A 25367-nucleotide genomic window follows, 5' to 3' on the forward strand; every position below is an offset into this window, starting at 1 on the left:
TGCTGGGACTATTGTCATGCACTCTTTAAAAATGTTACTTTTATCTTGTTCACCTGTGAAATACATATGGCCCTTCAGATTTCTAGGCCTCTTCCCACAGCTTTAAAAGCATAAGGAATGACTAGTAAGCTCTTAGAACATAAGGTATTTTCTACGCTGGAATATTTTGGTTTTGTTCTTATATTATAAAAGAGTCTTCTTGGCAGTAGTGTGCATGTGTTTGGAGCAGCCTGGGCCTTTGTCAGCTGTTTCCACTGTCCACCCACTCCCTTTTTAAGATTTATTTATTTTTTTATGTATACAGTGTTCTGCCTGCATGTATCTCTGCAGGCCAGAAGAGGGCACCAGATCTCATGGTTGTGAGACCATGTAGTTGCTGCGAATTGAACTCAGGACCTCCTGTTTCCACTGTCTGACTTTTCTCAGTTATCCCACACCATCCTAGATGCCTTTGAAAGGGGACTCTCCTGCCTCCACCTCCCACCTTGATTTTCTTCTCTGACATCCATCTCCGTAGGAATGCTGCAGTTACAGATTTGCAGACCAGTTAAGTTTTCTAAGTAGGGTCTGAGAATCCAGTTCAGGGTGTCCGGCTTTAGTGATAAGTACATTCCCCATCTGTCTGTTTGCCCTGCCCTGGATCCCTTTTTTAAAAATGAAACTGTTTTTCATACAATATATTTTGATCATGGTTTTCCCTTCCCCCAACTCCTCCTAGACTCTATAATAATCTTCCCCATCTCCCCACCCAGCTTTATAGTGTGTCTCTAAAAAAAAAGAAAGAAAATCAAGACAAAACAGAAAGAAAAAAACCCCTAAGACAAAAAAAAGTTTTTGAAATTGAGTTTATTGTAAGGTTCTTGAGATGCCACTGAATTAATTAATTATGAACAGCAATTGCGCACATCTGCAAACCACTATTTGTCAATTACTTTGATTTCTAGAAGAGTTTTAGAGCCTGCCTACCATTCCTGTAAGGTAAATGGAACTGCATGTGTATTTTGGCAGTAAGAAGATTATATGCATATAATTATTTATGTATATAATTATCTTTATATATATAATTATCTTTATACACACACATATATTTGCGTATGATATATATATATATATCATACGCAAATATATACTTGTCTTGCTCAGTGGCCAAGGAAGATTGGAATTTTGTGTTTTTTGGTTTATATGTGTGTTTGGTTTCTCCTAAGGGCAGACACACAATTTCTCTCAAGCTCAGTTCTGGTGACTATTCCATGCACACAGAAAGCCTAATACTGCAAGTTCTCCCTAAGGCAGGTGTCACTAAAATATGACTCAGGATCCAGGCAGAGTAGCTCACACCTGGACCCTCAAGATAAGGGAGACTGAGGCAGTAGTCATTAATTTTAAGTATAAGGCTATCCCAGGCTACTTAGTGAATTCCAGGCCAACCTGGGCTGCACAGTGAGACTCTGTCTCAACAAACAATAAAAAAGAAGAGTCAGAAAGTGGGAACCAGGAAATTGGTGTAGTAAAATATGGAATGAGTTAGACCTAGGCTCATGTATTTCCTTCTTCTGAAAAACAGACATCATAGTTAACAACTGCCTGGTACGATAATTATAATGACTACTGGGAAAAGACACATCTTTGTCATTGGGTTCTGGAGGCATCTGCCAGTTTAATTGTGTTGGTTGGAGAATACTCATTATGGCAGGCCACTAAAGATAACTGTGGCTATGTCGTGGTGGTGTAGTCTTTAATTTCAGAGAAGCAGAGACAGGTGAATCTCAGTGAGTTCCAGGCCAGCTTGGTCTACAGAGGGAGTTCCAGGACAGCCAAGGCTACAGAGAGAAACCCTGTCTTGAAAAACCACAAAAAGAGACAAGTGTGCAGGAAATAATTCAGATCAGTGCGAACAGGCAGGCCAGGCTACCCCTGTGAACCAGCCGGGCTCCTTGCTGTCTGTGTCCTTCAGGGTGGTTAAGGAGAGAGAGTTGTTTGATGATTAGCACTTACCTCTGGCAAAGAGGAAGCTGGCAGATGGTATATTCTCTGGCATATTCTGTGTGATCTCTCTTCTCTTTCGCAACAGTAATCCGCTACAATAGTGACCTGGTACAGAAATACCACCCTTGCTTCTGGATTGATGGACAGTATCTCTGCTGCTCTCAGACAGCCAAAAATGCCATGGGCTGCCAAATTTTGGAGAACAGGAATGGAAGTAAGATATCTGATCAATACAACCCCTCCCCTGTGTGTGCGCGCAGGTGTGTGTGTGTGTGTGTGTGTGTGTGTGTGTGTGTGTGTTGCTGGGGATGGAACCCAAAGCTTTAGACAACTGTGTCCCCACTCTGTTTTCTCCTTCCTTCGACATTATTTTCATCACAGTCTCAAGGGCCTATCAAATTTAAGGACACGGCACAAATTTGCACATTTTGACTGCTGGGGGTTATTAGTTAATGTGGGCTGAAGTCCAGCTGGTATTATGCTGAGTGGCTAGGCACCCAGAATCTCATTTTGACTTGCCAGATGCGGTGTATACAGCGACAAAGTCAAACCTGTCTCTGAGCCCTCCCCTAAAATGCATCTTATAATGTCACTGGCTTCTTGTTTTACAGGCTTAAAACCTGGGAGTTCTCATCGAAAAACGAAAAAGCCTCTTCCGCCTACTCCAGAGGAAGATCAGGTATAATGGGAAGTTACATGCAGCTGTGGGCTAAATGCAAACTTGTTGTCACCAGGCATGGTGGCCCATACTTTTAATCTCAGCACTCAGGAGGCAGAGGCAGGGGGATCTTTGAATTGAGTCTAGCCTGCTCTACAGAGCGAGTTCCAGAACAGCCAGTACTACACAGGGAAGCCCTGTTTTAAAAAACAAAACAACAGCAAACTGTTGTGAATCACTGACCACACATTAGAGTCTTAGACTTGCCTGGAACTTGGAAGTGCTCATTGATGTTTACACTGAGCAAAAGGGTTTGTCTACTTAGACTTCCTCTTCAATGAGAAGAGGGCTATTACATAGCTCTTGGTAGCTATTTAATGTATTTAGTCTCAATTTTTTGAGATATAGTAATTTGAAAGAAAATGGCCCCCATAGGCTCCTAGGGAGTGGCACTATTAGGAGGTGTGGCCTTACTATAATAGGTGTGGCTTTGTTGGAGAAACTGTGTTACTAGGGGGTGGGATTTGAGGTCTTAGATGCTCAAAACAGGCCTAGTGGCTCAGTCTCTTCCTACTGCCTTTGGATCTGGATGTAGAACCCTCTCAGCTCCTTCTGCAACACCATGTCTGCCTGTAACCATCATTCTTCCTGCCATGACGATAATGAACTAAACCTCTGAAAATGTAAGCCAGCCCCAATTAAAGATTTTCCTTTATAAGAATTGCCGTGGTCATGGTATCTCTTCACATCAATAGAAACTCTAGCTAAGATAAGACAGCATCTCACTATTTAGCCCTGGCTATCCTGGAACTCACCCTATAGACAGGCTGACCTCAAACTCACAGAGATCTGCCTGCCTCTGCCTCCAGAGTGCTGGGATTAAAGTCATGCCCCACCATGCCCAATTTATTTCTTTTAATTAAAAGTGTTTTTAAACATACAGTAAAGTTAAAAGACCAGCACTTGAACTAGAGAGATGGCTCAGCAGTTAAGAACACTGGCTGTTCTTCTAGAGGTCCCGAGTTCAGTTCCCAACAATCACATGGTTACTCACAACCATCTGTAATGCGGTGTGGCGCCCTCTTCTGGCCTGCATCAGAACACTGTATACCTAATAAATGTTAAGGAAAAGAACTTAGCACTGAACATTTTTAGATTCTACCACTGCCATTTCCCATTTGTTTCTTTCTTGCTTTCTCTTTTGCATTTTGAGATAGAGTCTCACTATGTAATCCAAGGTGGCCTCAATCGCTCTCTCTTTTCCTTTTTTAGGGTGGGGTAAAGGGGGAGGACATGGTCTTAGGTAGCCAAAACTGGTCTCAAACAGTTTCAGATGGTCTTTAACTACTAATCCTCCTATGTCCCCATGCCAAGCGCTGCCATGTATGGTATCATGTTTGACTGACCTCAAACTCTTAATCCCCCTGCCTCTGACTCCAGAGTGCTTTGGGGGGCTGTTGAGATGACTTGTCAGGTAAAGATGTTTTCCACTGAGTCTGACAACCCGAGTTTGATCCTTGGGATACTCATGGTTAAAGAAAAATTGTACTATGACTACCTCATGTTCACTGTGGCACACTTACATGAATACACACACACCGGGGAGGGGGGGAGAATATAATTTAAAAAGCTTGATTTGGGGCTCCATTTTGACTTTAGGTTTTATCACAATCATTTTGTAAAGAAGGAACCTGAGGTTCTGAATCAGTTACTAGATCGGTGTATCAGGTAGGTTTCCTGGTTGCAGATAGAGAATGCTAATGTTTGGGTCCTGCAAGCAGAAAATGTGATGAAGTTGGTCTGTTGGAGACTTTCTGGAGATAGGAGTGTTGAAACACTCACTCCCTAGGTGATCTTTGCGTGAACTGCAGCTGGGAACATCTGCTTGGGGCTTACTTAAAAGGTCACGGAATGAAAGTTGACTAAGATATTCATTATGCCTGATGTGAGTTAGAGTGGCTTCTTCCTCCTGTAAACCAGAGAGTTAGAAAGGAGGAGAGGAAAGGGTCTGATGACTAGCCAACCTTCTCTCCTTCTACTTTTCCTCCTAACCACACAGATCTTGAAAAAGCCCCTCCCCCCTGAGCCAACAGCAGCACCAGTCTCCACAAGCGAACTGAAAAAGGTCGTGGCCCTTTATGATTATATGCCAATGAATGCAAATGACTTGCAATTGATAAAGGGTGAGGAGTACATTATCCTGGAGGAAAGCAGCCAAACATGGTGGCGAGCGCGGGATAAAAATGGGTGAGTGTGTGTAGCCCCTCCTGAGCCTTTGCCTGCCTGCTCCACCTGTACACAAAATGCTCCAAACATGATTCCCCTGTGCTGTGTCTGGATTCTTCTCACAGCACAATGAGTTCACTCTCCCTTCAAGTATTTCCCAGTGTACAGCTCTACATGCAGCATCTGTCACCTCTAAGAACATCTGTAGTGATGCACACAATGAAATGTCAAAGTTCAGAAGCTCCCCCCTTCACTGGCTTAACTATGCATCAGCGATATAGTCTTCTTTAAGGGATATATTTATATCTCCGAGATTTGGTTTGAACTCAGGCAAGTGGGTACAGGAGTCTGTCTACCTGAGGGTAAAGAAGCACTGTGTGACCATATTGTGTTCTCTGCAGGCAGGAAGGCTACATTCCTAATAACTATGTCACCGAAGCAGAAGACTCCATAGAGATGTATGAGTGAGTATGCCTGTGTTCTCAGTGCACGGACTTGCAGGAAACAGAGTGCAGTGCATGCTTTTTGTACATTTTTTAACAGAATATTATTTTTTCAGTACTGGGGTTTAAACTGGGGCCTTGTACGTGATAGGCAAGCAATCTACCACTGAGCCACGTCTGGAGCTTTTTGTTGTTGTTGTTGTTGTTAATATTTATTGAGCTCTACATTTTTCTCTGCTCCCCTTCCTGCCTCTCCTCTCCCCCTTAAATTCTCCCCCAAGGTCCCCATGCTCCCAATTTACTCAGGAGATCTTGTCTTTTTCTACTTCCCATGTAAATTATATTTATGTAAGTCTCTCTTAGTGTCTTCATTGTTGTCTAAGTTCTCTGGGATTGTGGTTTGTAGGCTGACTTTCTTTGCTTTATGTTTAAAAACCACCTGTGAGTGAGTGCATGTGATAATTGTCTTTCTGTGTCTGGCTTACCTCACTCAAAATAATGTTTTCTAGCTCCATCCATTTTTCTGCCAGCTTTTTTATACATTTTTTAAAAAAATAACTTATTATTATTTTTATTTTATGTGCATTGGTGTTTTGCCTGCACATATGTCTGTGTGAGGATACTAGGTGAGGATCCTATGGAATGGGAGTTACAGACAGTGGTGAGCTGCCATGTAGGTGCTGAGAATCGAACCCAGGACCTCTGGAAGACAAGCCAGTTCTTTTAACTGCTGAGCCATCTCTCTAGCCTCCAGTATATACTTCTTTGTTTTTAAGACAAGATTTTTTTTCTGTGTAGGCCTGACTGTTCTGTAGACCAGGAACTTGTTCTGTAGACCAGGCTGGCCTTGAACTCACAGAGATCTGCCTGCCTCTGCCTCCTGAGTGTTGGGAATAATACACACACATATACTTATATATACATACACACACACACACACACACACACACACACACATATATATATATATATACTTTTTATTTTTATTTTTTATATATATACTTTTAATGAGTTTTGTTTATTTAAAGATTGATATCAAAATTAGTACTAACAGTCAAATGATGCCACCATGCAAAGTTAGTGTCTGTATTTTGTTAGGATGCTCACCCGCAAATCCCTATGCATATGAGTGCTGGAAAGTTTTTTCATTCTCCCGAATACAGAAGAATCTCGCTCATACTCCCAAATACAGAAGAATCTCGCTCAAGGCACTGAAACTCTCACAGGAAATATTTGCAAGCATAAAAACACCAAAATTGAACCGGTGGCCTTTTCTCCTTCACCATTGAAGTGGATTGTCCTTGAGAGAGTCATTCCTAACACATTCTTAGAAATGCTGCTACTTGCTTGCTCTACACTTTGCATCAGTTCTCAGGGTCAGCTTGCGCTTTGAAAGACCTCAAGTTTGCTGTGTGGATTATACTTGATAGTGTTGGAATGAAATGATGGACTCATAGTACCAGTGAGACCTGAGGATGCTCTAACTTCCAAGACACTAGACATGGCCTAGCAGCCAATCAAGTATTCCCTTTTCACAGGTGGTATTCCAAGCACATGACTCGGAGTCAAGCTGAGCAGCTGCTAAAGCAAGAGGTGAGTGCAGGCCACAAGTAAAAGGCATTCTCTGTACACAGTAAATACAAGCCAAGGATTGGGTCCCCATTCAACTGGGATCCCAGTTTGACCTTTCAATTCATTAAAAGCAAGGAGCTTGTGTCTCCAACCTGGAACTTGAAGGGAAAATCAGGGGCATTCTGTTTCCGTTCTCCTGTGTTTGGGCAGTCAGGATGCAGACATAAGCACCATTTTCTCTTATGGTGAACTGCTTTCTCATTGTTTCAGGGAAAAGAAGGTGGTTTCATTGTCAGAGACTCCAGCAAAGCTGGAAAATACACAGTGTCTGTATTTGCTAAATCCACAGGGTAAGTGTTACTGTTCCAATGTCGTGGGGACAGAGGACAACGGTAGCCTCTCAACACTTCCTGATGGTTTGCCTCTTTCACTTCCTCGGCATTAAACTCAAAAGGCACCTCATTTCACTCTCTGGGTTCTCCCGTTTCTGGTCCCCCAAGTTACTGACTAAATATCATTTATTCAGGGACCCGCAAGGGGTGATACGCCATTACGTTGTGTGTTCAACACCGCAGAGCCAGTATTACCTGGCTGAGAAACACCTTTTCAGCACCATCCCCGAGCTCATTAACTACCATCAGCACAACTCTGCAGGTAAGTGCCCAAGGCAGCAGTGGAGGTTTGCAGACACCCGGAGAAGTAATCCAAGACAGAAGGATGGAGGAAGTGTAGTCACACCATGTAGTTAGGAAAGTCAATCCCCGTGATGCTGGCTAGGCTACCAGTTAAGATGGAATCATACCTCACATCCAATGGAATGGTTTTTCTTTTAATGTAGTGCCAGAAAATCGAACCCCACATTCTAGGCAAGTGTTCTATCAGCGAGCAATTTTCCCAGCCCTACCTGTTTGTTTTTACTTTTTTTTTTCCTTTTGGTTTTCGAGACAGGGTTTCTCTATGTAGCCCTGGCTGCCCTGAAATTTGCTTTGCAGACCAGGCTGGCCTCGAACTTAGAGAGCTGCCTTTCTGTCTCTGCATCCCAGTGCTGTGATTAAAAGCTTGTACCACTATGTCCAGCTCTACTTTTTTTTATTTTTACAGAGGCTCTCACTATATTATTCAGGCTGACCTGGAACCTTCATCTGTAGCTCAGACTGTCCTTGAATTCCTGATTCTCCCGCCTCAGCTTCCTGAGTTGGGATTACAGGCCTGCACACCAGGACTGGCCAGACTATTTCTCTCCCTCCTTATTCTTAACATATTTATATTATTTAACGTGTGTGTGTGTGTGTGTGTGTGTGTGTGCGTGTATGGTTGTGTGTATATGAGAGAAGGTGCCTGTGGAGACCAGAAACACTGGATCCCCTGTAGTTGTGTGTATGCCAGGGCCTGCATTCACTTTCTCTACAAGAACAGAATGTGCTCTTAACCACTGAGCCACTTCTCCAGGCCACGGCTAGCTTCTTATTTGGTACTAAGGACACATAGTGGAGAGCCTAGTGACGAATGAGTCAGCAAGTGTTCACTAGCAATTACTCATGTTCCTACCATGTACTCTTGCAATTCTAGAAGTGAGTAAAATTTTAGGTTGAGATTCTTGGCCTGAAAGAACATACAAGTTAGACAACAGCAGAACACAGTTTCTAGGTACCCTCAGACACACTTGACGAAAGCTGGGAAGGCATGGAAACTTGGGAAGACTTCGTTGAGAAAGCAGGATGTGAGCTAAGCCCAGGCTGGCAAGTGGGGATACATTCGGTCATTCAGTAAGAAGAAGGGTATTTCTTTCTATCTTTTTTCTTTCTTTCACATTTTTTTGAAATAAGGTCTTGCTATCTTATCTGTAGCCCAGGATAGCCTCAAATTCACAGTAATCCTTCTGCCTCAGTCTCCAGACTGATGTAATTATGGGTGTGAATCATCATACCCAACAACAAGAAATATATTTCAATTACTGTTCTCCTTTTTTTTGTCCTCAAAAACTTTTTTTGAGGAAAGAAACCTTCAGAAGACGGTGTGGATTATTTGAGATCTTGGATTCAAAATTCCTTAGAAAGATTCATGCTAGAATTGTGAGAATTTAAGATGGTGTGCACAGGATTCCCATTCTCTACGCTGACACTGTAACTTCTTTTTCAGGACTCATATCGAGGCTGAAATATCCTGTGTCTAAACAAAACAAGAATGCACCGTCCACTGCAGGCCTGGGCTATGGTAACGGCTTCTTTCTGTTGAGTTGGGCAGACTGGAAGTTCCAAGAATTGCCTCAGTAGACCTTGTCTTAGGGAATGTTCTTAAGATATACTGCTCTGTTAGCTGGGTGGTGGTGGTGCACGTCTTTCATCCCAGCACTCGGGAGGCAGAGGCCAACAGATCTCTGTGAGTTCCAGGACAGCCTGGTCTATAGAGTGAGTTCCAGGACAGCCAGACATCCACAGAGAAACTTTGGAAAAAAAAAAGAAAAACAAAACAAAACAAAAAAAGATAGACTGTTCTGTGCCAGCTGTCTCAAGAAAAGGCTAGATAAAACCAAGATATTTAAATTTTCTCCCTCTAGTGGTTCCTTCTGGAACTGCAAAAACAGCTTCAGGAAAGAATGTTTCTCTCCTTCCAACATATGGGTTCAGGCGATCGAACTCAGATCTTCAAGTTTGGTGGCAAGCACCTTTACCTACAGAGCTGTCTAACCAGCTCTATTTTGTTATGAAAAAAAAATTTTAACATCATTCATGAGTTTATTAACTGTCATAGTTAGTCTAATCATAACTGGATTTTGGAAGTTTGTTTGGTTTACCTTCTTGCCTTTTGGCCATTTTGTAACTAAAGCCCCCAGATTCCTCCAACCAGCAATCCCTTCCCCTTGAGAGTTACCTGAGTAAAGAAAAGTAGATTAGTACTCCTGAGAATTCACCTTTTACTATTTTTCTATTTGTTCCCTAGTTGGGAATCTTATGTAGTAGTATAGGCAATATATATATATATATATATATATATATATATATATATATATATTCTCAAAGAATCACAACAAGACTTTATTGGTAGGATCATGGGAAATCGATCCAAAGGACCTGACCTTCTTGAAGGAGCTTGGAACTGGACAATTTGGTGTAGTGAAATATGGGAAATGGAGGGGCCAATATGATGTGGCCATCAAGATGATCAGAGAAGGCTCCATGTCTGAGGATGAATTCATTGAAGAAGCCAAAGTCATGATGTGAGTTACATATTAAATTCAACTCTCCGTCCAGTTGTAGAAGGAATCTAGAAACTATAAAGACCTCACACTGTGGCCTAATATTACTTACAGTGACAGAACTGAGGTTTGTTATGAGGGCCCTTTGGTGGCTTACCTTAAAGAGCTGCTGAGGTGCTGGGCAGTGGTGGCCCACACCTTGATCCCAGCACTCGGGAGGCAGAGACAGGCTGACCTCTGTGAGCTCGAGGCCAGCCTGGTCTACAGAGTGAGTTCCAGGATAGGCTCCAGAGCTCCAGAGAAACCCTGTCTCAAAAACCAAACAAACAAAAAGAGAACTGCTAAGGCAATCATTTCTTTGACCTAGACGTTGGTTGTGAATAGTGATGGGCAGAATATGGCCCCTCTCAGTACCATTTGCGATAGATGTACAATACTGACTTTCCAAAGAAAGGATGATTCTAGTTTAACCTACTGTTGTTTTAAGCTTGGGCTTGTTTCTTGTTCATTTGGTAGGCTCCAAATCCCTGCACATTTGAGGTACTTTTGGGGTTTGTGATGCAAAGAAGAAAATAACCTTGCTAGCTATCTTACTGGATGTTCTATGCTAGGCCAACCCTGTCCCTCCCCTGCCCCTCTATGACTGGTCTGCAGGGGCAAGACGGAGGACTAACTCCTTGCCTCTCCTGTAGGAATCTTTCCCATGAGAAGCTGGTGCAGTTGTATGGAGTCTGCACCAAACAGCGCCCCATCTTCATCATCACTGAGTACATGGCTAACGGCTGTCTCTTGAACTACCTGCGGGAGATGCGCCACCGCTTCCAGACTCAGCAGCTGCTGGAGATGTGCAAAGATGTCTGTGAAGCAATGGAGTACTTGGAGTCAAAGCAGTTCCTTCACCGAGACCTGGTGGGACCTCAGAAGGACTGGGGTGGGGAGAAGTGGGTGGGACAAGCATTGGAAGATAGAGCATACGATGTTGGCGGGGGGGGGGGGGGGAGAGCTTGCAAGTCCCAGCGTTTAGAGTTTCTCTAGAAAACATCAGATTCAGTGTACATCTGGCCCAGTGTTGAGCCCATCAGTTGTCTCCAGCCTCAGTTCCAACAGGCCTGCCACTTGTCCTGAGTCCCTGTCACCTGTGAGGAAACACTACCCCCAAGAGAAGAGCAGTCCCGTGTTTCCCAGTAGGGCTACCCCTGGTACAAGGCTACCATTTGGTTGCAGCAGAGTCACAAACAGGACCCACGGATACATTCTGATCCACTTTTTCTTTTCTTTCTGTTTTATTTTATTTTTGAGACAGGGTTACATGTAGACCAGGCTGGCTTTGGACTTCTGATATTTCTCTACTCCCGAGTGCTAGGATTCTAGGTGTGCATCACCACACCTGGTTTATGCAGTTTTGGGGATTGAACTCAGGGCTTTGCTAGTCAAGCGTTCTACCAACTGACCACACCTCCAGTTCTCTCATGGTTGATTTATTATTTTTATTTTATTTTATTTTTTGTTTTTTCGAGACAGGGTTTCTCAGTGTAACAGTCCCGGCTGTTCTGTAACTTGCTTTGTAGACCAGGCTGGCCTCAAACTCCCAGAGATCTCCCTGCCTCTGCATCCCAAGTGCTAGGATTAAAGGCGTGCACTACCACCACCAGGCCCCTTTTATGATTTATTTATTTATTATGTATACAGTGTTATGCCTGCGACCAGAAGAGGGCACCAGATATCATTATAGATGACTGCAGGTCACTATGTGGTTGCTGGGAATTGAACTCAGGACCTCTGGAAGAGCTGCCAGTGTTCTTAAACTCTGAGTCATCTTTCCAGCCCTCTCTAGTGGTTTTTAAACTCTTTTTATTATAGTTAACATATTATGATACTTAAAGAAGTGTATTCTACGTTTAAAAAACAAGTATACTTTGTAGTTTATCTTGAACATCTAGACCATCTGAGAAGGCAGGGCCCACAATCTCACTGTGCTAAGAGTCACCTGGAGTTGGGTTGTAGCCTTCATGCCAGGCCTGTGTGCTTCTGCACTCTCCGCCCACTCTACTGCACTCTTTGCTTGCCTGCTTAGGCCCAGCAGGCATCAGACTGTACCTCCGTTTCTTTGAGCCAGATGGAGACTCAGATTCCTCTAGTCTCCCTGCCAGAAGACAAAACACGCTTGCCCAGCGTTCCTTCTGAATTCTCTTATCGGTTCAATGAAGCGGAGTGGTCCACATGAACGAAACTGTTCTGCATGCTTAGTTTAGGAATGCAGAGCGGGTTGCTCTCAGTGACATGAGAATGCAGCTGAAATTCTCAGGCTCAGTCAAGTAGGCTGCCTCACCCTCATAACTTCAGCACGTTCGAGACTGAAACAGGAAGCGTCCCGTGACTTTGAGGCCAGCCTGAGCTACATAGTGAGGTCTAGGTCAGCCTGGAGTACAGGTTAAGACCCTCTCGCTAAAAAAACAAACAAACAAAAACCTCAAAATTAAGGGCAAGGGAGATAGTTTTGTTGGTAAAGTGCCTTCAGAGTAAGAAAAAAGACCCAGTTCAGATCCCTAGCACCCCGTAAAAGCCCATTGTGGCAACCCAGAGCTCACTGTGATCAAGGAAGACATCAACCTCGGGCTTCCACATGCACACACATACATGTACATGTATGACTCCATACACACACACAAACCCCTCAGTAGCATCAAATAACTCCTTTAGGTGGGAGGTGCCTTTAGCTGAAGTCCATCAGTCTTCCCAGTTTCATTTTGCTGGTAGGCAGAAGCATCACGTCTTTAACCTGGGGCCAAGGGCTCACTGGTATCTGTTGTACTGTAGGCGGCTCGAAACTGTTTGGTAAACGATCAAGGAGTTGTGAAAGTGTCCGACTTTGGCCTGTCTAGGTGAGTGTGTCTTTTTCATCTTCCTGTTTATTGTTTATTTTGGAAAAACAGTTGTGCTGTGTAGTCCATGGTGGCCTCAAACTCATGAGTATTCTATCTTGCTGCTTCTCTGCTGCTGGGATTACAGGTATTGCTACCACACCTGACTTTTCCATCCACTTTAAATGCAAAAACAACACACAACAAACAGAGGCGCATTATGATTTTCAATCTCTTTGTTTTCTTTTTTTGTCTTTGTGTTTTGAGACATGGTCTCTCTATGTAGGTCTGACCATCCTGGAGCTCATTATATAGAGCAGGTGGGATTGACGGCATGCACCGTCGTGCATGGACTTTCTGCTCTCATTATACTGTCTTCTAATATCTGCATATTCTGAATTATTTAGTTCACTCATTTCTTTTTTCTCTTTTTTGGGGTTATATTTCTTATCTTTTTAGTTTTTTTTTTCTGAGACTAGCCCAGACTAGTCTGGAAGTCACTGGGCAGCACAGGCTGGTCTGGAACTCACTGGGCAGCCCAGGCTGGTCTGGAACTCACAGCTGTCCTCCCACATTACCCTCTGTTAGTGTCTTTTTTAAAAGATGTAGTTATTCATGTATTTTATGTATATGAGTCCTCTGGATTCGTGCACACCAGAAGAAGGAATCTGATCCTACTACAGATGGTTGTAAGCCAGCATATAGTTCCTGGGAATTGAACTCAGAACCTCTGGAGGAGCAGTCAAATGCTCTTAACTGCCCAGTCATCTCTCCAGCCCCCTCCTTTAGTGTCTTGACTCATGAGGGGGACCCTGCAGATATCCAGGCAGGGAAGAGAACTCTCGAAGAGATGAGATTGAAAACCCAGTGCAGAATGACTTCGTCAACCTGTATCAGACTTTGGGGAGTCTAATGCCAGGCGATTCACTGTTAGCATATTTCAAAACACAGTACAATTTGGGGAAAGATTTCCAGACAACAATTGTTCAATTCTAGGTGCACAATAAAGTTTACGGTGTGACTACATGGAAACTCTTACATCACTGGGCATTGGTCACACACACTTTTAATCCCAGCACTCAGGAGGCAGAGGCAGGTGGATCTCTGAGTTTGAAACCAGCCAGGTCTACAGAGTTCCAGAACAGCCAGGGCTACACAGAGAAACCCTTTCTTGAATTCTCCCATCTCACCAAACAAAGAAACACTTACACAATACGTGTAACCATCAGGGTGGGTTCTATAGCTAAAAGGCCTAGAATCTAGTGTGGTCCCTGATAACATAGAGGTCAGCAGGGCATAAAGTATGTGCGCCCTCTCCCCTAAGGATGGGTAATGGTTTAGGAGGGAAGAGTCTGGGATAATCATTCTGGGGAATTTGGGTGAGGTCTGCCTCCACAGATAACAAAGTCACCAGGTTGTTAAAATCTACTCCCAGCTTTCTGGGCAGGAAAGCAGGTATTTTATCTCCTCCACCAGAGAAGAGGCCCCTGTGTGTTTAACATTCTGGTTTTCCCTAGTGATCTATGGGTTTAAGGACCTTTGTGCCTCCACCAGACTCAACCTCTGCAGTCCTGGGATTCCAGGCATGCGCCACCAGCCCAGGTTCATCCTTTCCTTTATTGTTGTAACCCTCTTCCCCTTTCCTCATTTTCCTCTGCATTCTCCCTCCTCCTTCATCCCCCTATTTCCCTGGTATCTTGTCCTGTTATTAAATCTGCTGACTTTCTTCCATGACTGCTTTCTTGGTCTAACCCTGATTGGCTACTGCAGGATGAAAGAAAAGGGGCAGAAGAAATGCAGAGAAAGAAAAAGGTGGAGTAGAAAAAAGTAAAGAAGTCCTTATTAGGTTTTTATTTCTTCTGTTTATTCTTTGTAACCCTTGTGGATCAGGAAAACTAAATCAAAAATGACTATGGGAAATGAGCCTGATGGTACAGGCCTGTAATCCCAGCTCCTCTGCAGACTCAAGCTGTGTCATGACTGAAAGTTCAAGTGGCTGGAGATGTGGCTCTGTGGATAACAACCCTGGCTGCTTGTGGCTCACAATTAGCTAGGTGGTGGTGCACACCTTTAATCCCAGCACTCAGGAGGCTGAGACCAGGATTCTGTGAGTTCAAGGCCAGCCTGGTCACAGAGTGAGTTCCAGGGCAGCCAAGGCTACACAGTGAGGCCTGTCTCAAAAAAAAAAAATCAAGGCCAGCTTGGGTAATTTAGTGAGACACTGTCTCATTTTTTGAAAAGTACCAAAAAGGGCCAGAAGTGTATATCATTTTAGGGTATCCTCCTAGCATATGCAAGGCCCTGGGTTCAACCACATAGAAGGCAAATCAATACTTTCCTAAAAAAAAAGAAATAAAAATGGAGGTTTTATTAAAAGTAACATTTGGAGAATGCAGTGACTGGCTAGCAGAAACTTTCGAGAAAGACTGTAAATGTTTGTGCAGTCCTCATGCATGTGCTGAGAAGACTCAGGCATACATCAAGCTGTCTAAATATTCACGGCCACAAGTCTTGAATCCCTTGCAGGTATGTCCTGGATGATGAATATACCAGCTCGGTAGGCTCCAAATTTCCCGTCCGGTGGTCTCCACCAGAAGTGCTTATGTATAGCAAGTTCAGCAGCAAATCTGATGTTTGGGCTTTTGGTAAGTAGATATGAACATATTGGTCAGGGTGCGGAGATGGCTCAGTGGATAAGTCAAATTGCTTCTCGTGTAAGCTTTGCAATCTGACTTCAGATCCCCAGAACCCACATAAAACCTGGAAGCAATAGTGAGCACGGGCTTCTGTAATCCCACTATGCCCTTAGCAGCAGAGAGGCAGAGACCAGAGAATCACAAGTAGCGCATGGGTCACATAGCCTGTAGAATCTACCAGAAAAACGGCAAGGGAGACCTGTCTCTAACGAGGTGGAAAGTGTGGAACAACACCTCCACTGTATGTTGTGATGTACATGGACATGCATGTACACACACACACACACACACACACACACACACACACACACACTGGTGTGGGGGAGAAGAGAGAATATAGATTATATAACTCAGAAAAGAACATGAAAGGACAGTACAAATTCACACTCCTGTCATCATTCATCTGATCCTTGGGTGCCTCTTATGTATCAGAAACCACAGGGGTTTCTGAGGACAACCACAGCAAACTGGACATAATCTGTGTTTTCTTAGAACTTACAATATATCCCGGAAAACAAACCATTCATTATTCAAAGGCTTCTGAATACTGATTATGTACCAGGCACCCTGCCAGACTCTGAAGCTACCAACACAAACAAGTCCCAGTCTCTCTTCTAGAGTGACTAACGGTCTAGCTTAGTGCAACTCCCCATAGCCGGCAGTGCAGCCAACGCCATGGCAGATGTCTGAAAAGATGCAAAATTCACAGAGGGGAAAATCGACTTATTCTAATCTTTAGGGTTCATCCAGAAGGATTGGGGCCCAAATATTCCAACAAGACTAAATACACTTCTCCTTTTTATCTTCTAGGGGTTTTGATGTGGGAAATTTACTCCCTGGGGAAGATGCCGTATGAGAGATTTACTAACAGTGAGACGGCAGAACATATTGCTCAAGGCTTACGCCTCTACCGGCCTCATCTGGCATCAGAGAGGGTATATACCATCATGTACAGTTGCTGGCATGAGGTAAGTGTTGTAGTGTCCCCACTTAAACTCTTCCCTTAATGTCTCAGTTAGCTGGCCAGTCTCCTCTCTCCATGGTCACTTGTCGCCTGGGTACAGACATAGCTCCACATACTTTCTCGTTCTGCCCTGCGTCCCAGTCCTCAGATGGCTTCTCCGTGCCTATCCTAATCCTTGCTAGAGTATCATGAACAGACTAGACCTTAATACCTATATCAGCTTTAAGAACAGGAAGTTTGTAGGACCATGCCATCTTCCAGAAAGCACTCAGGTAATCATCATCTGGGCCTCACCTAGGAGTTTTGATCCTTCTTCTACTTTACTAGTTGCCGACCTTTTCTGGTTGAGGGTCTGAGTGAGACATTAAAAACCCTGTCTCAGGGCTGGAGAGATGGCTCAGTGGTTAAGAGCACTGACTGCTCTCCCAGAGGACCCAGGTTCAATTCCGAGCAACCACATGGCAGCTCAAAACTATCTGAAAATGCAGGTTCCACGAGATCTGACACCTTCACAGCAGTGCACATTAAATAAAGTTAAATAAATCATTAAAAAAAAACACCATGTCTCTCAGAAGGGACCTAAAATAGTTTTTGTTTGTCTGCTTTGATTTTTGGGTTTTGATTTTAAAATATTTTTAAATTATTATTTTACATGTATGCACGTTTTGCTTGTATGCATGTCTATGTACCACATTCATGCCTGGTACTCATAGAAGTCAGAGGAGGGCATCAGATGTTCTGGAACTGGAGTTATTGACAGTTGGAAGCCACCACGTAGGTGCTCGGAATCAAACCTGGGTCCACTGGAAGAGCAGTCTGTGCTCTAAATACCTGTGACAACTTTCTGGGTCATTTTTAAAAAATGATATATTATAGATTTGCAGGGGGTGCACTTGTAGTATTTTAAAAATAAGGATTAGCTTTCACTATTCTAAAAATGCTTTGCTGGGGCTGGGGAATGTGCCTCAATTGGGAGAATGTTTACTTAGCATGAATGAAGCTTTCCTTGGTCTCCAGCACCTCATAAGCCAGGTGTGTGTTTCAGGGGTTTGTTTGAGACAGGGTCTCGAATTGTCAGGCTGGCCTCAGACTCATTATGTAGCCAAGGCTGGCTTTTAGCTTCTGGTTCTCCTGACTCTACCATCCAAATGCTGAGGTCACAGGCATATACTTTTATGCCCTACTCCTAAAAATTTTTTTAAGATTTTTTTTTTGAGATTGAGTCTCTCTATATAGCCCTGGTTGTCCTGGAACTCACTATGTAGACCAGACCATTCTTGAACTCACAGAGATCCACCTATCTTTTCCTTCCAAGTGTCAGGATTAAAGGCATGTGCCACCATGTCCGGCCTCTTAAGGCATTTTCAAAAATAGAAATTACTGGGTTTCTTTTCCAGAAAGTCTGGATAAGTACATCTGCTGTGGAACTCAGAAAGCCTTTTGTGTTTCCCAGAACTTCTGATACTTGTCTAGTTCTGAAAACCACGATTTGAGTACTAAGAAATTGATGACCCTTTGATTCTGACAGATTGAAGCCATTCTGTCACGAATCTTTCCTGAATTATCAAATACTTCCAAGCAAGAAGGTTAAAGTAGTTCCAACACACAAAAATCTGAGGGTGAAAACTTTTCCATGATTTTAGGCTAGCCTGGGCTATATATTGCCTTCTAGGGCAGCCTGAGATATAGAGTGACATCCTATCTCAAAATAAACAACAAAAAACTAAAACAAATTTTCTTTTTTTAAAAAAAGACCAAATCTTAACCAGGTGTGGTGGCACATGCCTTTAATCCCAGCACTTGGGAGGCAGAGGTAAATGGATCTCTGTGAGTTCAAGGCCAACTTGGTCTACTTTCCAGCGTTTAATCTGATCATGGATCTCCAAAAGAGCTGTAATCTTAAAGTCAGACTAACAAAAGCCCTTGGTTGTTCAGGGTCCATTTCAGGCCTTTGCAAAGTTAAGTCTTTTGTCCATTTAGCTTGGTGATGACAGGAAGTGCATTTGGAAACTAAACATTTTACTTGCCTGTAGGAATTTTGTTCTGCCAACCAGTGAAGTATACTTGATAGCCATCTTCATTCCAAGCTCTGAAATAATGAGATAGTGTGTATAAATTTGCAATGAATGTGTCCACAGTTTTAATCAGCGGTGGTGGGTGGTGCACACCTTTAATCCAAACTCTCAGAAGACAGAGGCAGGAGAGTCCCTGTGAGTTTGAGGTCAATTTGAGCTACAGAGTGAGTTCCAGGACATCCAGGACTACACAGAAAAACCCTGTCTCGAAAACAAGCAAATAAAGAGCAATCCTAGAACTGTTTGTATAACAACCAGGTGCAAGTGGGGATAGGACGTCTATGTCTGATTTCTGGAAACAGATGCAAGGGATGGGTTGGAGAGATGCCTCAGTGGTTAAGAGCACTGGCTGCTCTTTCAGAGGACCTAGGTTCAATTCCCAGCACCCACATGGCAACTCAAACTGTCTATAACTCCAGTTCCAAGGGATCTGACACCTTCACACAGACATACATGCAGGCACAACACCAATGCACATAAAAGTAAATTATGAAAAATAACTTGAGTTGATAAAGAAGAAAAGCACACAAGAATATTTTGGAGACCTGCTTTTTTATTTTTCTGCTTTTCGTGGTAGCAAGAACGTTTGCAGCTAGGTATTTAGGATATGCTTAATCAGCCTAATGCTTTGTGATTATTACAGGTTCCTTGGGGATTCTGGATTCTACACTGTAACACTGTCTGTTTTCTTTGGTTTTAGAAAGCAGATGAACGTCCTAGTTTCAAAGTTCTCTTGAGTAACATTCTAGATGTCATGGATGAAGAATCCTGAACTGGCTGATAAGCTTCGTGGATCTCCTCCTCTCTCCTTCAAGCCCTAATTCCACTTTTTCTGAGGGCTCCCAGGCTCACGGGCTCTAGCCTTCCATGCTCCTACTGAATGCATAAAGGCCCCTAGACATCTAGGAATGCCTTTCTTCTTCCAGTCCCTGGCATAATGCTTCTGAGCAAAGGCCAAGGAATTTCTGTGCCTGGTATTGCCCATAACTTCAAGACTCCTAACAGACTGGATTTGGGATGGGAACATTCTGGGGGAGGGAAAGATGTAAATAGCTCCACTAGTTGTCTACCAGCTTGTTGGGTAAGTGTTAAGTGTTTGGAGGCAGGACAGCCTGGAATGGTGCCATTAAATGGGAGGGGTTGTTTTGATAAAATAAAATTACTAGAAAGAGTGAAGGTATCTCCTATTTTAATTCATTACACAGCCGCTCTGAAGCTCTCTGCGAATTGCAGAAAATCGTGTGTTATTAGCGTGGCATATTCCTAATCTAGAATTCGACACATTTCACTCCTCTCTCTTGTTAAAGCCTGCCTCTTAATTGTAGATGAATGTACAAGCCTTCCTCCGTGCTTGGCACACAGTGGACATACTCTTATCATTTGACTGAATCTTAGAGTTAGGGACAAACTCAGCCAGTGCCTCATTTCCCTACATCAAGACGAAAACCTCATCACAGAACTGGGCCCAGGGGCCCAAGACAGCCAGTTGACAGCCAGTTAACTCGCAGAAGAGTTCTGCAGGGGGCAAAGCCAAGGCTGAGAAAGCGCGGGCCAATTTGGAAGTGGGCAGGGCGGAGTTTTATGGCCGGCCCTTCGCTGGACCACGTGGTGTGAAGGAATTTCCTCTTTTCCTTTACGCTGCTCTTTTTTTCCCCCGGCTATCCGCTCCCACGTCGCTCCAGGCCACAGCCGAGCGCCGCAGTTGGGGTGTGGCGGGGAGCGGATCCCGCCCGCGGAGCCAGCGCAGCAAGGTCTCCCTCCCGGACCAGGGAGAGCCGGCCTGGCCGCCTGCCCCGCGCAGACGCAGTGAGCTCACAGGGCGGTGCCTGAGGCGGGACGGGGCGGGGCGGCGCGCGCGCGCGGGAGGGCGTGGGGCGGGGGAGGTTGTGGTTCCGGTTCCGTCACCCAGACACGTGAAGGTCGGCGAGTCGGTTCTGTGCTCGCTTCGGCCCGCGTGGTCGCGCCGGGATGGACTCCTCGTCGTCGTCTTCGGGCGCAGGTTTGGGTACCGTGGACCCGCAGTTGCAGCATTTCATCGAGGTGGAGACGCAGAAACAGCGCTTCCAGCAGCTGGTGCACCAGATGACGGAACTTTGCTGGGTGAGGATCCCCGGGCTCGGATCTGGACGCTGTGCCTACTTTTCCCTGTGTCCTTGCCCCACGGGACTTGCTGGGATGTCGGGAACTCTAGAGTGGGTGGTCCGGACTGCACTCTGGTTTCCTTAGGCCAGGTCGAAAGGGACCAGGGTGACTACTTTGGGAACCTGTAGGTGCAAAGGGTTGGGAGTCACGGGATTGCACCGCTGTCCCACCCAGCACTCGGAGGTGTTAGAGGCACCTGAGGTTAAGGCAGTAGTGCCGGCCACGAAGACTGATCAGAGTCCCAGTCCTGGAATTTTAGGGAGCCCGAATCCCAGAGAGTCCGTGACAGTTATTTCTGGACTCCTCGGGAATTTACCTAGGTTACCCAGTCATAACCCCTCCTGATGAAAAGCGGCTCTAGCTCATTAAGTATGAAAGCAGCATAATCTCTCCCAGCATACAAATTTATTTGCCTTCACTGTGAGTTGTTGTGTAATACTAAGAAATTAAGGTCTGAAGGTTGAGAAATTGAATCGGCTCGGTGAGGGGACTTTGGCAGAGGGGCAGAAGGCATTCGTTTGTAGCTGAGATCAAAGTGTTCTGGTTGCCAAGGACAAGCACACTGCCCTCCTGTGATAGAAAAACTTAAAGAATCTAGAAGCCAGGGAAATTCGTTGGAATTAGAGAGACTCTAAGTCTTGTGTACAAAGCATGAAGGAAATTTATTCTAAAAGCTTCTAACTATAATGTATTGATTTGCTTGGCCCTGTAAACTTATGTGTTGCTGGACTATGCTCTTTAGAAATTCTGGATTCTGGTTTGCTTTTGATCAGAGGGCTTCAATTCTTTCTTTTTTTTTCTTGAGACAAGTTTTCATGTATTCCAAGCTAGTCTCATACTGAATGGGTAGCTGAGAGTAGCCAAAAATGACCTTGAAAATGGACTTCCTGCCTCCAGCTTTTTTTGCTTTGTTTTTAAATTGTTTCTGCTTCTGTCTCCTGATTGGTAGAATTAAAGGTATTTGCCACCAAGATAGAGACAAGGTTTCTCTGTGTCCTGGAACTCGCTTTGTAGACCAGACCTCGAACTCACAGAGATCAAGTCTATGCCTCCCAAGTGCTGGGATTAAAGGCATGCACCACTATGCCCAGCTTTTTCTTTTTAAAAAAAGTCTCTGATGCCTTACATTTGGGTGGGAAGTGGTGTGGTTAATGACTACTTTAAGAATAATGAGCCAGGAGAGGAGAATTCATTTTTCTTCAATAAAAGCCCCTGAAGTTTCTCATGATCCAGTAGAAGAACTTTATATGCTCTTGCAGGCAATCCAGAATCCAGTGGATCCTAAAGAAAGGGCATATAGTAGGAAAAGGACTTGTTGGGAATGAGGAGTTGGGAAGTAGAGGGAGTTGAGAGGGTAATGGGGAATATGCTCAAATTATATTATATACATGTGTGTCATATGTACGAATTTGTCCATGTTTTTTTCTTTTTTTCTTTTTCCTTTTCTTTTTTTTCCTTTCTTTTTTTGAGACAAGGTTTCTCTGTATCTTTGGAGCCTGTCCTGGAACTAGTTCTGTAGACCAGGCTGGCCTCGAACTCACAGAGATCCGCCTGCCTCTGCCTCCCTAGTACTGGGATTAAAGGCTTGTACCACCACCGCCCAGCGTCTGCGTTTTTCTTAAATCTGTGAACTATAGGGCCTTTACAAAACTCCAGTTTTTCACTCCTCCTGAGGGGATTCAAGAGCCTTTGGTGCGTGTTGGGTAGGATGGTACAGTCCCAGAACTTGGGAAGCAAAGATGAAAAACAAAGAATCTCAAGTTCCAGGCCAGCTTGGCCTACATAGAGAGTTTCAGCCATCCAGGCTACAGAGTGAGACCCTGTCTCAAAAGACAAACCACTCTGTCTTAAATAAACAAGGTTAAAAAATGTTCGTTCATAGATTTTCTTTGTTGATTGGTTTTAGGGCACCTAAGTAGTTTTTTGTTGTTTTGTTTTTTTCCAGACAGGGTTTCTCTGTGCAGCCCTGGCTGACATCAAACTCAGAGATATCTCTGCCTCCCAGCTACTGAGATAAGGTGTGTGCCACCACCTGGAAAAGGTTATTTTGCTTGCCACTTTTCTCACTGTTATATTCAGGATGTGCCATATTATGGCCCCTTGACTTTTGAGCAAACACTGCCAGAGATTCCACTGGTAAAAATGAGGATGGATAATGTTTTCCATTGGCTTGTTGAAAAATGTAATAGAAGCTTGTGTCCAGTTGGTAAGATGCCAAATGTGAAAATTTTTGTATTAATTTTTTGCTTAAAAAGTCATGGGCTTCATCATATCTGTTATTTTCATGTGTTTTTCTTGCCTCCCTCACAATCTCTTTCTCTCCTCACAGCCTTTTTAGTTATATCACAAATGTATAGATACACACATACTATGCGATTTTAAATGTAGGTGTCACAGGTAAGAGAAAAATTGGGGTCCAAATTACCAAATCAGATAATTTAGGTGAAATTATTTGGACAAGCAAAAGACTTATTTGTGAGTGCCCTTTGTGATTCTGTGTCTTATTCTGAACAGGAGAAGTGCATGGATAAACCTGGGCCAAAGTTGGACAGTCGGGCTGAGGCCTGTTTTGTGAACTGTGTTGAACGCTTCATTGATACAAGCCAATTCATCTTAAATCGACTGGAACAGACCCAGAAGTCCAAGCCGGTCTTCTCAGAAAGCCTTTCTGACTGATCTCAGCATTACCTCTGTGGAAAAGTAGTTCAAGAAACGAAAAGCTGTTGATGGGATAATTGAAGAAATGGTTATAGGGGGGATTGGCTCCCAAGTTTCTTGGGACATCTTGTCACCTGAGAATGAACAAAGACCACTTTTATGTATGGGAGTTGAGAGTCATGTGTATTTGGTTGTGTTTTTAAAGCTAATCTGTGAAAATAATTGAGAGATAAATGAAATTACGAGATGCATTTTACTGTATATGGGACTCTGCTTTCTCAAGGTCCCTTAACTGCTTTATATAATTTTGATAGTGGAAGTGCTTTCTATAATTTGATAGTGGGACCACATAGAGTAACTCTCTATTTGTATGAATTCATTTCTGATTTTTTAGAGGAGCCCTTTGCATCTGAAAGAGCAGCAGTGAGGAAATAACCTGGCACTGTATACCCGCAAGCTTTCTTACCGTTCAAGTTTGACTAGCGGAGCTGAAAACAATTCTATGGGTGTTCATACAATCCAGCCTTTTAGGTTGTCTTTCTCCCCATACTGTGGTTTACTTCAATACTGAATGAAAACACGGTCTCAAGGTAGAATGGCAGCCTGGGAATCCAGAGGGCTTTAGTTAGTTAAAAAGGAATCTAGCTCCTGAGCATAATTCTTACTACCAGACTGGCACAGGAAGAAGTTAATTTACTCTGTATGGCAGGATACAAAACATTCACAGATGTGCCTAAAAAATGATAACAATTTAGGCCAGTCAAAAACGAAACAGTTTCAGGTAGACGTGCATGCCTGACGTTAGTCATAAGTTCATTAACTGCATTCTTTCGGTCACTGAAATAAAAGCTCTGCAAGATCAACTTGTGATGGAAAGGCTTTCTATTTTGGGTTTTTATCTGCAACTCAGATTTCATGTGGGCGCATTTCAAGACAGAAATGTAGTTAAGTCTCTTCTAGAGGTCCCTGAAGTTTTTGTGAGAAGAGAGTGCTTTCAGATACGATTAGAAGGGGAAAATCTTAGCTAACACTTAGGGCCCTGAGAGAAGAGCTTAGAGTGAATTCCCCTCTTGTTTTTAAATCGTCATAGACTGGAGTGTAGACCTAAAGGAAAACTGCTTAATACAAATCCATGAGTCTGGGCAAATATATACTTCTAGCATTTCTTCATAGGCACTACAGGGAAAGTTTTGTCAGTTGTAATGAGGATTTAAGTCCACAAACTAAAGTGCCTTTCTAAGCCAGACTTGGTGTTTGGTAAGAGGGATTCAATAGAAGCTGCCCTGAGGCTAAAGAGATTAGTTCTAGCCAAGGGAGGCAAGGCAGTAAGAATGGCATGAAGCTTTCAGTGTAGTAAGCTCCATTAGGAAGCAGCATGGGACTGGAGAGATTGCTCGGTGGTTTAGAGAGCACGTGTGCTCTTGCAGAGGACTCAGGTTCAATTCTCATTGCCCTTATGGTTCACAACCCTCCCCCGAGGCCGTCTTCTGACATACATACATACATCCAGGCAGGTCTTCATGCACATGAAAATAATTCTAAAAAGAAGTTGAAAAAAGAAACAGTGCAATAAGGGTGTTAGGAACTGTTTGTTGGGACTTTATTATTTTCTAACAAATAGTTAAAACCTGAAAGAACCAAGTAACCAAGCCTTATGAGTATCAAGGAGAATTCTGGGGAGAGCTAACATGCCTCGGGGTAGAAGCTATATGCCATGAGAAAACTATAAAGTCCAGTAGGTTGAGACAAGCCATTGAGAAAGGTAAGACAGCTTGAGACCTTTCCGCTTTTACCTGGCATGATGGAAAGCCATTTGAGTGACTTTTTTTTCCCCCGAGACAAGGTTTCTCTATAGCTTTGGATGGAGCCTGTCCTAGACCTTGCTCTTGT

General features: G+C 43.7%; 2 protein-coding genes across 4 annotated transcripts in view; both read left to right on the plus strand.

Annotated features, from left to right (window-relative positions):
- Btk (Bruton tyrosine kinase) overlaps nt 1-19853 on the plus strand; it is a 44282-nt gene extending 24429 nt beyond the window's left edge. For all 3 annotated transcript variants that reach the window (XM_048417805.3, XM_048417804.3, XM_048417806.3), the window contains exons 6-19: nt 2072-2200; nt 2598-2665; nt 4704-4891; nt 5272-5334; nt 6852-6906; nt 7156-7235; nt 7412-7539; nt 9025-9099; nt 9931-10102; nt 10774-10990; nt 12899-12963; nt 15469-15587; nt 16449-16606; nt 19378-19853. In XM_048417805.3, the coding sequence (XP_048273762.3) occupies nt 2072-2200; nt 2598-2665; nt 4704-4891; nt 5272-5334; nt 6852-6906; nt 7156-7235; nt 7412-7539; nt 9025-9099; nt 9931-10102; nt 10774-10990; nt 12899-12963; nt 15469-15587; nt 16449-16606; nt 19378-19449 (1589 nt within the window). In that variant the 3' untranslated portion in view covers nt 19450-19853. The remainder of the gene's footprint in view (nt 1-2071; nt 2201-2597; nt 2666-4703; nt 4892-5271; nt 5335-6851; nt 6907-7155; nt 7236-7411; nt 7540-9024; nt 9100-9930; nt 10103-10773; nt 10991-12898; nt 12964-15468; nt 15588-16448; nt 16607-19377) is intronic.
- A 708-nt stretch (nt 19854-20561) lies between these two features.
- On the plus strand, nt 20562-24340 carry Timm8a (translocase of inner mitochondrial membrane 8A). The gene is made up of 2 exons (XM_087902644.1): nt 20562-20777; nt 23334-24340. The coding sequence occupies exons 1-2, from the start codon at nt 20646-20648 to the stop codon at nt 23493-23495; spliced, it is 294 nt and encodes a 97-aa protein (XP_087758770.1). The 5' UTR covers nt 20562-20645; the 3' UTR covers nt 23496-24340.
- The last annotated feature ends 1027 nt before the right edge of the window (nt 24341-25367 follow it).

The sequence above is a fragment of the Myodes glareolus genome, chromosome X (genome assembly GCF_982192425.1).
Source record: "Myodes glareolus chromosome X, mMyoGla1.1, whole genome shotgun sequence".
Classification (NCBI taxonomy): domain Eukaryota; kingdom Metazoa; phylum Chordata; class Mammalia; order Rodentia; family Cricetidae; genus Myodes; species Myodes glareolus.

What these genes read in the sequence shown, in the direction of transcription:
- Timm8a (XM_087902644.1), top strand. Translation starts at nt 20,646, where the DNA reads ATGGACTCCTCGTCGTCGTCTTCGGGCGCAGGTTTGGGTACCGTGGAC. An exon ending in AGATGACGGAACTTTGCTGG is followed by an intron (nt 20,778 to 23,333) that starts GTGAGGATCCCC and finishes TATTCTGAACAG; the next exon opens with GAGAAGTGCATGGATAAACC.